General features: G+C 43.9%; 1 protein-coding gene across 1 annotated transcript in view; it reads left to right on the top strand.

Annotated features, from left to right (window-relative positions):
* Nucleotides 1-4,163: 4,163 nt before the first annotated feature.
* The window catches only part of LOC116975325 (T-cell-specific surface glycoprotein CD28-like), a 30,138-nt gene continuing 16,499 nt past the window's right edge, over nt 4,164-17,802 (top strand). Inside the window, exons 1-2 of the mRNA XM_033024279.1 lie at nt 4,164-4,228; nt 13,657-14,037. Coding sequence (XP_032880170.1) covers nt 4,165-4,228; nt 13,657-14,037 — 445 coding nt within the window. The 5' untranslated portion in view covers nt 4,164. The remainder of the gene's footprint in view (nt 4,229-13,656; nt 14,038-17,802) is intronic.

Genomic DNA, 17,802 nt, shown 5'->3' with positions numbered 1-17,802 from the left:
TCGACTAAATGTTGTACAGATCAGAGTAATACAAATTCTATTATACAGACTGAGTACTGTTATCAACTAGTTTCCAGCATATTTTGTGTTCAAACTCAGTATTGCATGAACTATGCACTGTTATAAACTATTATTCTTCACTGCTGTAGTTGGCTGCCAATTCCAGCTTTACAAGGTGAATATGTGAATAAACAGGTTTTCTGCAGCATGGTGCCTGCAAAATGTCATCTCTCTCTGGCGCCATCTTAAGGTTTATTTCAAATTGTGTTTTGAACTAATGTCTTTTTATTGCGTTTTTTTTTGTAGTCTTGTAGAATTTAAGTGTACAAAAAGTTTAATGTATAATTTATCATTTTGTGTGTTTATCTGAGTCTATGTGCCAGTGATGTTGCTGCAAACAAGATTAGTCCTCTCAAAATAAATGCTGGCATTGCATTTGCTTTCCTTACTACCGTTTCAACTTGCAAATTAACTTTTTGGGAATCCTGCACCAGCAATCCCAAGTCCCTTTCCACCTCCAATTTGTGAATTCTCTCCCCATTTAGAAAGTAGTCTACACCTTTATTCCTACTACCGAAATGCATGACTCCACACTTTGCGATGCTCTATTCCATCTGACACAATTTCTAAAGCCTCCTCTTTGGGGTGTTCATCTTCAGTGCAAACCAGCATCTGCAGTTCCTTCCAAAACATTGTGACATTGTCGGGATCGGAATGGCCCTTCGGACATGTCATCACATTTCACCCCCTGAGGGACAATCCAGGGAAGTAACAGATCTGACCAGAGAGCGTGGAAGTGAAGATGCCATCTGCGAGAGGCCAAGTGCTCCGGAATGATGTTGGACCTGAAGCGAGTAGTCTTATAGATAGAGAAACCAGTGCGTTATGCTGGAGTTAGAGGGGTAGGGCGTGGTCCGTGATGAGAGTAAGTTCTCGCCCAGTCCGATAGTACTGCGACTCCTGTAGGGCCCACTTGTTGGCAAGGGCCTCTCTCTCTCCACAGCAGCATACCATGACTCGGGCAATGTTAATTTTCGACTGACAAACACCACCAGCTGTGCCTCACTGTCAAAGTCCTGAGAGAGGATGGCTCCCACCCCTGTCCCAGAGAAGTCTGTCTGCACAATGAAAGGCCTGTTGAAGTCAGGATTACGCAGCATGGATTCGGTGGTGAGGGCTGTTTCTAAGTTCAGGAAGGCCTCTTCTGCTGCTGTGTCCACCGTATTTTCTCCGGTTGGCCTTTCATGGTCAGGTCTGCGAGGGGGGATGCCACTGAGGAGAAAAGAGTGACAGAACGGCGGTAATAGCCAGTCACAGCTAAAAAAGTATGTGTCTGTTCCTTGTTGATGGGTCGGGGGAAAACCCTCACAGCGGCAATTTAATTTTTCTGTGGTTTAAGTAGGCGCAGCTGAAGCTGTATCCCAGGTACTGTGCCTTGCCGACAACTGCACACCTCAACCAAACCACAGTGGAAAATCTACTGTTTAACTGCTTGGTTTTCTCTTCAGCCCTACTTCATCTTCCCCACTGGTTATTACATTTTGACTGTGTTGCTGCCAGTGCTGCTGCCAGGGAGGGCGTTACCTGCAGTCCCATTATTGATCACACTCACCCTTATTATTCCAGGTAGTTGCACATTAGCCAGTGGACTCCCATTTTCTCTAAGTTACCTCAATTGAGCTGCAGCATGAAATTCTTCCTGGTAGCTGAAGACTCTTTGGTGCTACTCAGACACACTTGACCACTGACCTTTCTGACAAGATGACAAAACCTTGACAATACGTTTGGCTTCTGGACCTCCAAGTTGCCAATGCTATGATACTTTCAAATGTACAGTCCCTCTATCCATTGACTCAATCCAGTTTACTCCCACAATTTACTCCCTAACCCTAATGTAGGATGGAACCTTGTGTGAAAAATATAAATAGCTGTGTTACAGATATTCACTCAAAAAATACATTAGGGTTAGGTTATCATTTATTGAACAATGGGATAAAATGCCCTCTGGTGCTCAATGATTTCCCCCTGGAGATTCCTTTTCACCATGTACTGCCACTTTGGTTTGGCCCATGGTCTCATTACCCTCGTACTAATCTATTCGCCTTTACACGCCCTTCCGTAGATTTGTAGGAGTCAGTCAGGATCCACCCAATGTTTGAGCCTTGGATTGGGTTTTCCCCTGACTTTGTTTGAATCTTTTCTGCGGCCTGCTCCTCCTGCGCCTTTGATTTGCCTGGGTGATGAGGCCCGTGTCACTGTAGGGGTTAGGTTATCATTTATTGGACAGTGGGACAAAATGCCCTCTGGTGCTCAATGATCTCCCCCTGGGTTAAGGTTAATACAAAGTGCATGACTATGTTGACTGGACACGGTATCTCCCCTAAGTGTCCAGCAGTTTATTTCACCTCTGGCTCAAAGGGCTCCTCTTGCATTTGAACATAACATTTTCTCAATGGAGTATGTTTGAGGTGATTCAGATGCACAACCCAACCAGCAACAGCCTAACTTGCCATTAAAATGCATTTGCATTGTTGCTTCTTCAGCCACCAAGGAGGTCTGCAGATACTGGAATCTGGAAGCCTTAAACATATCAAAAATATAACACTTCCCAATTCTTGGCATTAAATTTGATCTGCCACATTTCAAGACACTTCACCGATCTGTCTTTCTCATCTTGAAGTCTACTCTTATTCTCCTCACAGTTCACTCCATGTGCAGATGTACTTACACTAGTAAGTATAAAGTTATATGGATGGGAAAGGAATGGAGGGTTATGGTCTGAGCGCAGGTATATGGGACTAGGGGAGATTATGTGTTCGGCACGGACTAGAGGGGTCGAGATGGCCTGTTTCCATGCTGTAATTGTTATATTATATTATATATGGGTGGAAGTTGAAAGAGTGCATGAAAATAAATTTCTTGGGGTTATAATTGACGATAAAATAAGCTGGAAATCACATATTAAACATGTAAAATTAAAATTGTCAAAAAGTATCTCTGTATTATACAAAGCCAAGCAAGCTCTGGATTACAAATCACTCCGTATTCTTTATTGTTCATTAATTTTACCCTACTTAAATTATTGTGCAGAAGTCTGGGGTAATAACTATAAAAATTCGATACACTCATTAACCATGATGCAAAAAAGAGCAATTCGTATTATCCATAATGCTAAATATCTGGGTCATACGAATCCATTATTTTTAGAGTCAAAATTATTAAAATTAGAAGATTTGGTTACAATCAAAACAGCTCAGATAATGTTTAGGGCCAAAAATAAAAATTTACCTGGAAACATTCAAAAATTATTTAACGAGCGTGTGGGGGTTACAATTTAAGAGGAATATTTAACTTTAAGAAACAAAAAGTCCGTACGACTAGAAAAACCTTTTGTATTTCGGTTTGTGGAGTAGGAGTGTGGAATAAATTGAACGGGGAATTAAAGCAATGCACAAACATGAATCATTTTAAAATGATATATAAAAAAATAATTTTCAAGGGGTACAGGGATGGAGGGGATGGTTGACAAGTGGGGGTTGATGTTTATCTATTGCTTTACTATTGTTTACTTATGTTTGGGTACTTCAGATATGAAGTTTGTATGTGCATAATAGTTGTATGTATATATATGTCTGTAGGTATTATGGGAAATTGCCTAGGGTAGGATTATTATTAGTAATTAATTGATTTTTAAATATGGTAGAAGTGTTGGGGAAAAGGGGTGAGATTTAATAAGTTATTCTTCTTCTCACTCCTTTTCGAGCTTGTACAGACACAGAGTTGGACATTGGAACTTTGCTTTTGTTCTTCTCATTCCTTTGTAAATATTGATTGTAATGTCCAATTGTTTGATAATTTCGATTTTGTTACTATTAATGTCTTTAATGTCTTTACTTGTTCGGAATAAATAAATAAATAAATAAATAAATAAAGATAACAGATCTCTGGAATCACATGCTTGTTCTGGAGAATTTCGTAGAGGTAGCACTGAGCCCTATTCTATGCCTAATTACCATTTTCACATTCCCCTTCAAACAGAGCTAACGCTTTGAAGACAATAGATTCAGACGCGTGTATGGTTGTGCCTGCCCACACAGACCTCTTCCTGTCATAAGATATTATAGAGGAAACCGAATATCAGATGACATAAAGTTGCAGGAGTCAATGGAGAGGATGAGAAATGTGTGGTTCTTCATCCTGTGTTTTCCTGCAGTCACCACACTGGGAGGTAAAACATTGCCCTTTGTTTCTATCTGTTTCTTTCTGTTCCAAAGTGTGAATTAAATTGTCTTTTATTTTGTCGCTCTGGAGATTCGGGAAGTGTTTCACTGTACATATTTAAACCAGAGGATGAAGCTCTGTGGCAGCCTTGATCTGCCCACCACAAAGTTCCGTTTAGTTTCCGTATATCGCTTGTTAGACATACTCCAAAACTGACCCTAAGACAGGCTGCTGGCCTCGCCACTGCTGATCTCAACTGGGTTAACTGGAGAGAGAATAGTAGGGGTGAATGGGGGAGTTACAATTGAAGGGACAAAGTCAAGCAGGTATCTACATGTTGAAATTTGATAATTATTGATTAAAGACGATCAGCCAACTATAAACCTGAGATAGACACCAAAAGCTGGAGTAACTCAGCGGGACAGGCAGCATCTCAGGAGAGAAGGAATGGGTGACGTTTTGGGTCGAGACCCTTCTTCAGACTGGTTAGGGATAAGGGAAATGAGAGATATAGACGGTGATGTGGAGAGATAAAGAACAATGAATGGAAGATATGCAAAAATGTAATGATGATAAAGGAAACAGGATAAAGGAAATAAGCTGTTTGTAGGGTGAAAATGAGAAGATAGTGTGAAGGGTGGGGGAGGGATAGAGAGAGAGAGGGAATGCCGGGGCTACCTGGTGAGGGAAATCAATATTCATACCATTGGGCTGTAAGCTGCCCAAGCGAAATATGAGATGCTGTTCCTCCAATCTGCGTTTAGACTCACTGACAATTGAGGAGACCGAGGACAGAAAGGTCTGTGTAGGAATGGGAAGGAGAATTAAAGTGTCCAGCAACCGGGAGATCAGGTTGGTTTACGCGGGCTGAGCGAAGGTGTTCCGCGAAACGATCGCCGATTTTGGTCTTGCCGATGTATGAATCCACATCTTGAACAACAAAAACAGTAGATGAGGTTGGAGCAGGTGCAAGTGAACCTCTGCCTAACCTGAAAGGACTGTCAGGGTTCCTGGACAGAGTCAAGGGAGGAGGTATAACGACAGATGTTGCAACTTCTGCGGTTGCAGGGGAAGGTACCTGGGGAGGGAGGGGGTGGTTTGGATGGGAAGGGATCAATTAACCAGGGTGTTGCAGAGTGAACATTCTCTGCAGAAGGCGGAAAGGGGTGGAGATGGGAAAATGTGGCTTGTGGTGGGATCCCGTTGGAAGTGGTGGAAATTTCGGAGGATTATGCGTTGTATGCAATAGGTGATGGGGTGGAAGGTAAGGACTAGGGGCACTCTGTCTCTGTTGCACTAGGGGGAAGGGGAGCAAGGGCAGAGCTGCGGGGTACTGAGGAGACATGAGTGAGGGCCTCATCTATGATGGGAGAGGGAAAACCCCGTTCCCTAAAGAATGAGGACATCTCGGATGTTTTAGTATAGACACCTCATCTTGGGCACAGATGCGGCGTAGAGGGGGAATTGGGAGTAGGGGATAGTCTTTGCAGGAAGCAGGGTGGGAAGAAGTGTAGTCGAAATAGTTGTGGGAGTCAGTGGGTTTGTAATACATGTCAGTCAATAGTTTATTTCTTGTGATGGTGACTGTGAGATCAAGAAAGGGGAGGGAGGTGTCGGAGATGGTCCAAGTAAATTGGAATGCAGGATGAAAATTGGTGGTGAAGTGGATGAAGTCCATGAGTTCTGCATGGCTGCAAGAGGTAGCACCAATGCAGTTATCAAAGTAACAGAGATAGAGTTCGGGGATAGGGCCTGTATATGCCAGGAATTATAAACCTGCACTATTTTTTCAGTCTGCATTTAGGAGAACAGAGCGGATGCAGAATAGATAGCTGTAGAAACAAGCAACTGCAGATGCTGGTTTACAAAAATGTCACAAAGTGCTGGAGTAACTCAGTTACTCCAGTACTTTGTGTCTTTTTTTAGAATAGATAGCTTGCTGGCTCTGCCTAGATAAATGGTCTTGGCCTGAAATGTCGACTGTCCATTTTTCCCTGCAGAAGCAGCCTGATGTGGTGAGTTCCTCAAGCCGCTCTCCTCATTTTGCAAGTGTGGAAGTTCTTGGGCAAATGTATGTTAGTATGCAGGAAATTCCTTCTCTGTATATAAGGGGCGAATTTTATGTTAATGTGTAAAAAATGTGTCATTCCCCCTGTGTATGAGGGGCATATATTAATGTTAACAACAGTTTCCCTCATTTTGTCTGCAGCAAGCAGACTTAGGTTGATGTACTACAATAATATGGAGATGTGTGATCTTATTCTAAGGGCCAAATGCTAATAGGCAGGAATTATATAGTGTTTTAATTGTAGATTTTACTTTAATGTCCAGAATATCATTAGGGTTCCTGGTTTGTGTATGGGAGGGGTTTGTATGGAATTGTGCGTGACTAATGTGAAAATGCTAACTGAAAATGCCTAAGAGAACAATTTTACATTAGAGAGCCTAAATAGTGTAGTGATTCCTTTTATAATAATAATAATAATAATAATAATAAATTTTATTTTCGGGCGCCTTTCAAATCTCAAGGTCACCTTACAAAGATTAAACAGAAGAGAAAAAAAACATATAGTCGGAGAAAAATAAATAATAAGGACATCATCAAAACACAAATTAAAGATAGAAATCGCTCCAAAGACACAAAATCAAAAAATCAAAAAAAACGCAATGTGAAGAGAGAGCAGCGGCAGCTAAAGCGCGCCAGCGTCCACTCTCTCTTCCAACAGCCATCTTGGACACAGACTAACAAAGTACCTTACACACTGAAAAATCATCCCCCCACAGTGGTTACCACTGTGGGGGAAGGCACAAAAGTCCAGTCCCCAACCCCAGTTCTCCCAAAAGTCAGGCCTATTAAGGCCACCGCTGTTGCCTCAACGGAGGCCCGATGTTCCTGGCCGTTCTAGCCGGGTGGTCTTGCCCCGGCGTCGGGAGAGTCCTCACAGCGGCTGGGCCACCTGGAACGGCCGCTTCCTAGCAGGGGATTGTCGGCTTCCGAAGCCGACAAGGACGCACCGAGTTGGAGCTCCCAGGCTCCCGATGTTAATGTCGGCGCCGCCCGCTCCGCTCCGCAGACCCGCAGCCCGGAGATGTTGCTCTCGGCGGTCCAGCTCACCGGAGCTCCAGCATGTCGATCCAGCGCGGCGACCCAGGCAAGGCATCGCCCGCTCTGCTCCGCGATGGCGCTCCACCTGAAGCCGAGGTGCTGGGCGGTCCCCACCAGGAAACGGCGCTCCAAGCCCGCTGGTAGGCCACGAGGACGGGTCGACGGGCAGCCCAGAGAAAAAGCTGCCTCACCGACCAGGTAGGGACCTAGAAGTAAGGTTACCTCCTTCCCCCCACAATAAGAAGTCAATTTCTCCGAAAAAACGACAAACAAAACTAACTAAAAACTGGAAAAAAAAATGAATTAAACGGACGGCTGCTGGTTAGCAGCCGTTCCCCAAGATGGCTCCTCCTACAGCTTTTATGTATATAAGGATGAGATTGTTGATGTTTCAGATACTGATATTACATGAATATGTAAGAATTTTTTGGAGATATGTCTGTATTTTCTGGGAGCAAATTGTACGTGAATTACAAAAATATTTTGAAGGCTGCTGGTCAGTGTAAAAGAGGTAGATGTTAATGTGCAGGAATGTGAGGAGATTTCTGGGCACAGTATGTTATCATTGTTATGTGCAGGAAGGGTATTGAGATTTTTACTGTGTATTAAAGGAGGTAAGATACACACATTATTAATTGTGTGCATTAATGCTATTCATGCCTAATAATGTGCATTGAAAAGCTCCTGATGGCCTAATGAGCTTAATAGTTCAATGGCGCTTAATGCCGCTTTACTTGTCTCTTCTGCAACTGCACAGTGAAATTCTTTTTGCATATATTACACATGCATGTTCCACCATTTTTGGCGCCATTATAGTTCAAAGTCCGGACGGTTTGCACGCTTGATGTACTGCAGTTGTTCCTGCGAACCAACGTCCCACTCCTGCCCATTTTTGTGTCCCGGGGACTCCTCTTGTAGCCGGCCTTGAAGATGATGGAAGCATTACCCAGTTCACTCTCCAGGCGGCCGACGAGCCTTTGGGCGGGGTCCCACTGACCGATAAGCCTTATTACATTACCATAGAGAGGCACAAGGATCCGATTTCAGGAGATTGATCAGTAAAAGCACTTCATACATCAATAGGAATAGTAATAGCATCACTGAGTAGCAGTTAGTAAATGAAGGTGGAAGTGGAGCTCAAGCACAGCCTTTATGGCCATCCGTAATGGCTGTTGAGAAGAAGGCGATGGACTGTCTTCTTGAACTGCCGCAGTCCTCCTGGTGAAGCTATTGGCTCCGTGTTGTGCGGGACGGAGTTCCAGCTGCAATGAACGACTGACAATCTCTTTCTGCGTCAGGATGATATGTGACTTGCAGGGAAACCTGCAGATTGTGATGCTCCCGTGCTGATCACGGGTAGGAAGGGAAATTACCATTAACACCATAATCACAAATAATACTGAGAATCCAGAATGAAATAAAGAGTAGTCAACATGGTTCTCAAAGGGGCTTCACCGAGCTTTTATAGTTTGAGGTAAGTACAATAGTACTTTCAAATCAGGATGGTGGGTGACTTGGTATTGATATTGAAATTGGTTTCTTATTGTCGTGTATACAAGATTTAAGGATGGAATGTAATGTAGCCACTTCATACCGATTGTGTTCTGTTGATCAGGACATTGAGGATCCAGTTGCAAAGCGATGCCCAGTTCCCTGAGCTTGGTAACAAGTTTGGAGGGCGAATACTGATTTGCTAGGGCAGTATGAGATCAAGAAGGAAGTGCTCTTGACGAACAAATGGGTCAGTGGGTAAACCCACAGGGCCCGATGAAATCTATCACATTATTGAGAGGGGCAAGAGAAGAGATTGCAGGGGCCTTGATGAAGATCTTTGTATTTTGTTGAACCACAGGCAAGGTCCCAGAGGTCTGCATAGTGGTCAATGTTGTTCCTTTTGGGCCTGTCCCACTTACGCAACTTTTTCGACGACTGCCAGCACCCGTCATAGGTCATTACAGGTCGCCGAAAATCCAGCGGCGACCAGAACAAGGTACGACTCTTTGGGCGACTACTCATGTTGCCAGGATGTCACCTGTATGGTTGTGAGTAGTCTCCTCAGTCGCCCAAAGAGTCGTAGCATCTTTCTGGTCGCCGCTGAATTTTCAACATGTTCGCCGACCTGCAACGACCTAAGGCGGGTGCCGGTAGTCGCAGAAAAAGTTGCGTAAGTGGGACAGGCCCATTTGTTTAAGAAAGGAAGTAGAGATAATCCATGAATTTATTGGCCAGTGAACTTCATGTCCGTGGTTGAGAAGCTATTGGAGAGGATTCATTGAAATAGGATTTACTCTTGTTTGGAAGGAAATGGGCTAACTAGGGAGGGTCTGCATGGCTCTGTCCATGGCAGGTCATGTCTTATCAACTTGATCGTGTTTATTGAGGAAATGACAAAGATGTTCAATGAGGTTAGGTAGTAGGTTTTGTCAGCATGGATAAGGCATTTGATGAAGTTCCTCATCGTCGGCTGATCCAGAAGATTATGATGCACTGAAACCATAGTGACTTGGTTGTTTGAATTCAGAACTTGTTTCATCCTCAAAGACAGAAGGTTGTGGTGGAATGGTGTTACTCTGGCTGGAGATCTGTGACTAGTGGTATTCCATAGGAATTTGTGCTGGGATCCCTGTTGTTTGTGAGACAGATAGAAAATGTCACAGGTTGGTTAGTAAGTTGGCAGATGATATCAAGATTGCTATGGTCATGGACTGTGAGGAAGACTGTCACTGTGGGATCTAGATCAACTACCAATATGTGGAAAAATGGCAAATAGAGTTTAATCTGAGCAAGTGTCAGATGTTGCACTTTAGGAAAGATCATACAGTCCTAGACTATAGCTCCCTGAAGGTGGCAACACAAGTGGATAGGTTGATAAAAGAAGGCATATGGTAAGCTTGCTTTCACAAATCGGGGCTGTGAGTATAATGGTGAGGAAGTCATGTTGCGACTTTATATGATTTTGGAGCCCCATATTTGGAGTATTGTGCACAGTTCTGGTTGCCCTATTACAGGAAGGATGTGTTAGCTATGAAAAAGATGCAGAAGATGTTTTCCAGAACTCTTTCCAGGATTAGAGGGCTTTAGCTACAAGAACAGTTTAGACAAACTTGGATTGCTTTCTCTGGAGTTTCAGAAGCTGAGACCTGATCAAAGTTTATAAAAGTATCAGAGGCATAGATAGGGTAGATAGTCAGAACCATTTTCCCAGGGTGGAAATGTCAAAGACTAGTGGCCATGGTTTTGTGGTTAGAGAAATAAGGTCTAAAGGAGATGTGCATGGCAAGATTTTTAGACAGAAAATGGTGGGTGCCTGCATCACGATACCAGGAGTGGTGGTTGAGGCAGATACGATATGGCATTTAAGAAGTTTTTAGATGGGCATATGGATATGCAGGGAATGGAGGGATAAAGATCACATGCAGGCAAAAGAGATTACTTTAACTAGGCATCACGTTCGGCATGGATATTGTGAACTGAAGGGTTTGTTCTGCGTTGTATTAATTTATGCTCTATGTTTTGTAAACATAAACTAAATTGTTCATATATTAGATAAATTCTAAAAGAAAGTGAAAAGGATAAGAGTGTGCAAAAAAAACAAGTCATTCGTGATAAAATACACAAATAGAAAACAAGCCCATGGTAGTGGAAGAGGGGCCCATAGAAATCCATTGCTGAGGTAGTATTTGGGTTGTGCAGGTCGGTTCAAGAACCGGATAGTTGTATGAAGGATGGTCTACATGGTGACCTACATTTGATCTTTGATGATAGATGCCACATTCTTGAGGTAGAACCATGTATAGATGCTTTTGAGGGTGGTGAAGGCTGCGCCTATAATTGGAGTTAATGGACATTTGAGATGGATTCAGGAAAATATGCTGGATAATGAGATTGATGCGATTGCCCTGAGAACTGGCATAGACAGGATGGGCTCAAGATTCTCCCTCTATATTACGAAGATCTGAGAAACAGTCCAACATCTTTGGTGTTGTTGTGAGTAAGTTGGTGAGACTCTTACGTAGACCTTCATTCTAAATCAACCTTGAATCAATTCCAGCAAGTCAGGATCGCAGGTTTTCAATCCATTAAAATTACAAATTGCCTCAGGAAATGTGACTTTCCCATGAGATTGGGGAACCATGGGCTTGTGAATAGCTGAATGCCCCTTCAGGTATAATGCAATAGAGAGTCTGCCTGCCATCTGAGGCAGGAGTGTGTGTTCTCTCTGAAGCTCCTTCAACTTCTAATACCCCACGTATCTCCCTTCACCCTTACACACGCTCCTGCATTCCTCTCCGCCTTACTCCTGCATGCCCACGTCTACCCACTTGCATTCCCCCACATACCACATTGCAACCCATCTTAAACTCCCTGCACACTCCCCTGCATACATCCCCTCCCCCTCCGTTATCAACACTTCCTGCAGCTGGCCTTTGATGGGTTGACTTTTATGCAAAGTTCAGGTTGCTGGTCATTTTGAAGCTGTTGTTCCCTAGCGCTGGTTTCCAGGGGTAAGCTTAGCTGTACAACATGATCATTTTTTGTTGGAAGTAGGAGGAATGAGAAGTGGTTATATAATGATATAATCACCAGTCCCTTTGAAGTGCATAGGCTGCAGTGAAACAGATCGTTGCAAGTTGTTCTCCTAAAGATGTTTTTTCAGATATATGCTACCAAAACAGGAAAAGGGAAGAAAGAAAACACTTCGATGCTTTGCACATCAAAAGGCCATCAACTACTCATCGTTAATATGTGACCTTTAAAAAAGAAAGGGAATTGAACATGTATACACTGCTGCCGTTTGAAGACCAGAGGTTGAATACCAAACAAGGTTAATTGTTCAATGAAACACTCCCAGAACAGATACAGCCCAGGATTTCACACGTTATATCAGGCACACTGCGGTTGAAGAACATTGCACAGTGAGCTGCTGTGCTATAGGTTTTTAAGTTGGTTTGCAGTCTCTTGGCCACTTGCCTTTTCTGTGGCTTGTATGAATTCATGAACCATATTTATGTGAGGGGTCTAAGAGAGGCTGTAGCCCCTTCTTAAGCATTTGAATAGGCTGCTTCACAACTTCTACTTGCACCTCAGTCCCATTCTCCTGATCTTTGGCCACCTGGTGTGGAGAGGGGTGAGTTGGTCTGGGAACCACCTCATTGTCTGCTCCTAGGCCTAGTCAAGTTGGTCATCTCAAGTCCAGATGGTCAAGTGATCTGTCTGAACTGACTGCCTGTTCCTCTGGTGAGAAAATGTCCATGGCTGAGTATCCATGGACAGGGAGCATATCTGCTGACTCTCCTCAGGCCATAGTGGCTGGTGTGTGGCCTGGATCGCAAGAATTGTATTTTTATTTCGAAGTTTTAAACATGTGAATTAAGTCTTTGTTTAAAAGGACAGTCCAGAGAAAATGAAAATCAAAAATACTGTAGTTACTGACCATTTGAAATAAAGACACAATATTCTAGGAACACTCAGCAGGTCAGGTAGCATTTTTGGAGAGATAGAATCAGAGTTAGATACAATATTCTGGAGTAACTCAGTGGGGAAGGGTCTCGACTCGAAAAGTCACCCATTCCTTCTCTCCAGAGATGCTGCCTGTCCCGCTGAGTTACTCCAACATTTTGTGTGAATCTTCGGTTTAAACCAGCATCTGCAGTTCCTTCCTACATGATAGGATCAGGGTTGTTGGTTCATGTTTGTAACCCTTAATCATGAGTGGTCAAGTGTCACATATCCATGTTCCCACAATCTTGTTAGATGAGAAATTCCCATTTTTAGACCTAGTAATGATGAAGAAATGGCAATATCTTTCCATCAGTATGGAGTGGAACCTGCAGGTGGTGGTGGTTGAGGTCGTAAATTTTTGGAGGTGCTGTCAGGGTCACCTGAATAAGAAATGACCATGCATTTTGCAGATGTAATATACTCGGCCAATGCCCGCCACAGGGAGACCTAGGGTAAGCAAGCTAACTGCTTTGGGATTGGCTTCACGGTAGGAAGCTGAGGGTGGAGGGGGAATTTTGATTTTTGGACTTGAGGCCTATGACTAGTGGAGTGCCTCAGGGATGGTGCTGGGCCCATTGCTGTTTGTCATTTATATCAATGATTAGTACGTTTGCAGATAGGTCGTTTTGTAAATAGCAAAGATGGTTATTAAGAATGACAGTAGGATCTTGATCAGCTGGGCAAGTGAGCTGAGGAATGGCAAATGGAGTAAATTCAGATAACAGATGAGGGATATTTATGAGTCTTGCCACAGCCATCCACATCAGGGAAGGCGATAATTGTATGTAAAGAGCATTCTTGATAATGAAAATTGGTTTTGTTTTTAGGACCAAGCAGAAGTTCTTCCAAACCCCGCTTTGTGACTGCCAACCACAGAGGGGAGGTCACTCTCTTGTGTGGGCTTAATGGCACAATGATTGAGGAAGAATTCCAAGTTGTCCTCTATCAAGGTGCGGTGCATAAAACAACAGTGGTCTGCATTGCTTTCTTCTCCAACTGGACAATTCAGCCCTCAAAGACGAAAAATCTGTTCCGGTGTGAGTTTTGGTCTAGCCAAAGCAGTGTGTCCGTAACCATCAAGGATCTCAATGTGAACGACACAGACCGGTACATTTGCAATACTTTTAAAACATACCCGCCACCTTATCTGATGATCTCCGGTCAATGGACTATCATCCACGTCAATCAGGTAGCCAGCTGTCCTCCAGGTGAGTGCTCAGGCTGACTTGCTCTCACCTCTGCCACATGCTGTCTGGTGGCCACAGACCCAAGACATATTAGGCTGCTAGTTTATTTTAGTTTATTTCCAGGTGTACCAAGATTCAGTGAAATGCTTTTGTTGCATGCTAACCAGTCAGCGAAAATACTATACATGATTACAATCAAGCCATCCACAGTGTGCAGATGCACTGTACATGATAAAAGGAATAACATTTAGTGCAAGATAAAGTCTAGTAAACACCGATTAAATATAATTCGAAGGTCTGCAATGAAGTGGATAATAGCTCGGCACCGTGCTCTAGTTGTTGTTAGGATTGTTCAGTTGTCCGATAACTACTGGGAAGAAACTGTCACTGACTCTGGAGGTTTGTGTTTTCACACTTCTGTGCATCATGCTTGGTGAAAAGGGAGAAGAGGGAGTGACTGGAGAGAGCATCGCCCTTGATTATGCTGATGGCCTTGCAGAGGCAGCATGAAGTGTAAATTAAATCAATGGAAAGGAAGTTGGTTTGTGTGATGGTCTGGGCTGCATCTACAATCTCTGCAATTTCTTGTGGTCTTGGATGGAACTGTTCCCAAACAATGATGTGATGCATCTCAATAAAATGATTTCTACGGAGCATCTGCAGAAGTTGGTGAGAGTTGTTGGGGCCAACATGCTGAACTTCCTAAGCCTTCTAAGGAAGTAGAGACGTTGGTGTACTTTCTTGGCTATTGCTTTGATATAGGTAGTCCAGAACAAGTTGCTGGTGATATTTACTAGAAATTTGAAGCGTTCAACCATCTCTACTTCTGCGCTTTTAATGTATACTAGGGTATATGTACTGCTTTGCTTCCTGAAGTCAATCACCATTTCCTTACCTTTGAGATTTCCCAAAACTTCCAGTAAGGTTTTACCTCCTTGAATATTAGCAATCTAGCTACATTTACCTTAAATTACCTTAGATTCAAATAATCTGTTTCCTTGCCCTTTGAGGAAGGGAGTTTCAAAGATTTGTGACCCTCTGAGGAGAAAAATCACCTCATCTGTGATTAAAATCTATCTAATCTAATCTATCTATCTATCTATCGATCTATCGATCTATCGATCTATCGATCTATCGATCTATCTATCGATCTATCTATCATAGGCAATCATAATAGGCAACTCTTTATTTTTGATAAAGTTTCAACAAAGGGTCTCCAACATGAAATGTTAACTATTTATTTTTCCACAAATACTGCTTGACCCACTGGATTTCCATTTTTTTTCTGTTTTAATTTGAGATATTTAGCATTTTTGACCTCATTTTAAATCAGTGATCTCTAGTTCTAGATTCTCCCTCAAGAGTAAACATCCTCTCCATATGCACTATGTCAAGCCCCCTCAGGATTTTATATGTTTCAATCAACTCCAGTGTATACAAGCTTAGCCTGTCCAATTTTTCTTCATGACACTATCCATTCATTCCAGATCTCAGCCTAGCAAACTGTCTCTGAACCACTTCCAAAGTATTAACAGCATTAAATATGAGACCAATACTGTATTTGATGCAGATGTGGATGCAGGAGATGTTCAACTGCTGTTTTGTCTTTTTTCCCAAGGGTGGTTAACTCGTGGGACATGGCCCATATTTATCACCCCATCGACACCACTAAAATCGATTCTTTCCATTAGTTTATTATTGACTCTTACAGATTGCCTTGTGGAAGTTTCATACCAAACACCCCAAAATTCCTCAGAAATACGTTCGCTGTCAGCATAGGACCATGGAACAAACTGCTTTAGTGAAAGATGCCACTGAATGCGAATCAATAATGTTTTCAGTGGCACTTTGTAATGTCCCTTGATCCCTGACCCTTGCCCGTTCAGAATGGGATAGGAGCATTTGGGAGACACTCAGACCTAACTTCCTGACTCCTTAATTCCCCTAACGCCTTCAGTCCTCTATCGCTAGTCTCCTTCTCTCTGCCTCACCAGCTATCTGGAATTCTCCACCCAGCACCTGTCTAACATACCTTCACATCCTTCCTGTAATGGGAGCGACCAGAAACGCACACTATACTCCAAATGAAGCCGAAGCAAAGTCTTTCAGAGTTGCATCATGGCTTCACAACTCTTATACTCAACCCATCACCAATGCTGGAAAACAAATCATAATCCTTCATGACCTCTCTATCTACTTGTATTGCCAATCACACCCCCCTTCCCGTTTCTCCTTCAAATTTCTGCCTGAGATATGTATATCTTGTTGGTGAAATGAAACCAACCTCTATATAACTTCTTGAGGACCCCCAGTGGCAAATTGGAAAACTGCAACGTTGTAGAGAACAAGCAATGCAGGCCACCATATATATATATATATATATATATATATATATATATATATATATATATAATATATATAAATAACTCTCTCTCTTTCTCTCTCTCTTTAAATTAGTCTCTTCCCCGTGTCACTCCCCGGGACGGTCCGCCCCTTCCTGCGCCATCCCGTCTTTACTGGAGCTGAGGGTGGCCGGCGGAGGTTTCCAACCGGACTTTCAGAGGGACCCGAAGTAGCCCAGCCCAGCCCTGCCCCGCCCCAAGCAACCCAGTCCAGAGCAGCAGCCCCGCCCCATGCAGCAGCCCCGCCCCAAGCAACAGCCCCGCCCCAAGCAACCCAGCCCAGAGCAGCAGCCCAGAGTCGGAGACCCGGCCCAGCCCAGCGCGGAGTCGGAGATATCGCCAAACGGAAAGCAGAGACTCTGATCCCGGTGGAGGAGAACGACCAGCGACTGCTGTGAGTCCCCATAGCACCGCCAATTCCAGCCACTACTCCTCTGGTCCCCCATGCTGGCTCCTCCCCCCCTCCCCATGATGCCCCACTTTCCCCCATGGCTCTTCCCCTATCTTTTCTCCGAGCTCACTCCCCTCTGCCCACACACCCCTCTCCCCCTACATCTCCCCATACAGCTCCCCCCCCCCGCAACTGCCCCCCGCCCACACACCCCTCCCCCTCACAATTCCCCCCGCCCACAACCCCCCCACACACACACACCCCACAACCCCCCCTCCCCCACACACCCACCCCCACACACACACCCACACACATTCCCGCCCACATACACCCCGGCCCCCACAACCCCCCATCCCCTACAACCCCCCCACACAACAACCCCCGCCCCCACAACACCCTCTCCCCCCAGCCCCCACAACCCCCCCGCTCCCACAACCTCCCCTCCCCCACACCCACACCCCCCAAACCCATTTTACTCTCCTCACATTCCCAACAACTCCCCCCAGATGCCGGTGTTGGATACTCAGCTATTCAGATCTTAATGACAGATGTAAAGACAGAATGTAACATGCTTTTCCCTGAAGGTAAAGAGTCAGGTGGCAACGTGGGATGAGAGGAAGGCCTAAAAGTGTTATCTTTTCACAATGAGTCGATATAGAGAGGGATCTGGGTATGCTGGTTTATGAAATGCAAAATACCAAAGCCCAGCAAGCAATTGGGAAGGCAACCAGTAAGTTGCCCATTGCAAGGGATTATGTGGATTTTGGTGAGACTCATTTGTAATACTGTGAATATAAAGAAGGATTGGATATAACCTTTACTTTCGTCCATCTATCACTCCACCATCATCCTTTGTTAACTCCTTAAAAATCTCAAATTAATGAGACAGGATTTTCAGTACACATGGAAATGCTGGTTATCCCTGATCTGTCACTGCCTTTCTGAATGTACATAAATCCTGTCCTTTAGTATTTTCACCAATCATTTCTCCAC

The sequence above is a fragment of the Amblyraja radiata genome, chromosome 7, assembly GCF_010909765.2.
Source record: "Amblyraja radiata isolate CabotCenter1 chromosome 7, sAmbRad1.1.pri, whole genome shotgun sequence".
Taxonomy (NCBI): domain Eukaryota; kingdom Metazoa; phylum Chordata; class Chondrichthyes; order Rajiformes; family Rajidae; genus Amblyraja; species Amblyraja radiata.
Note: the sequence above shows the minus strand (reverse complement) of the source record. Positions and strands in the feature narration are given on the sequence as shown.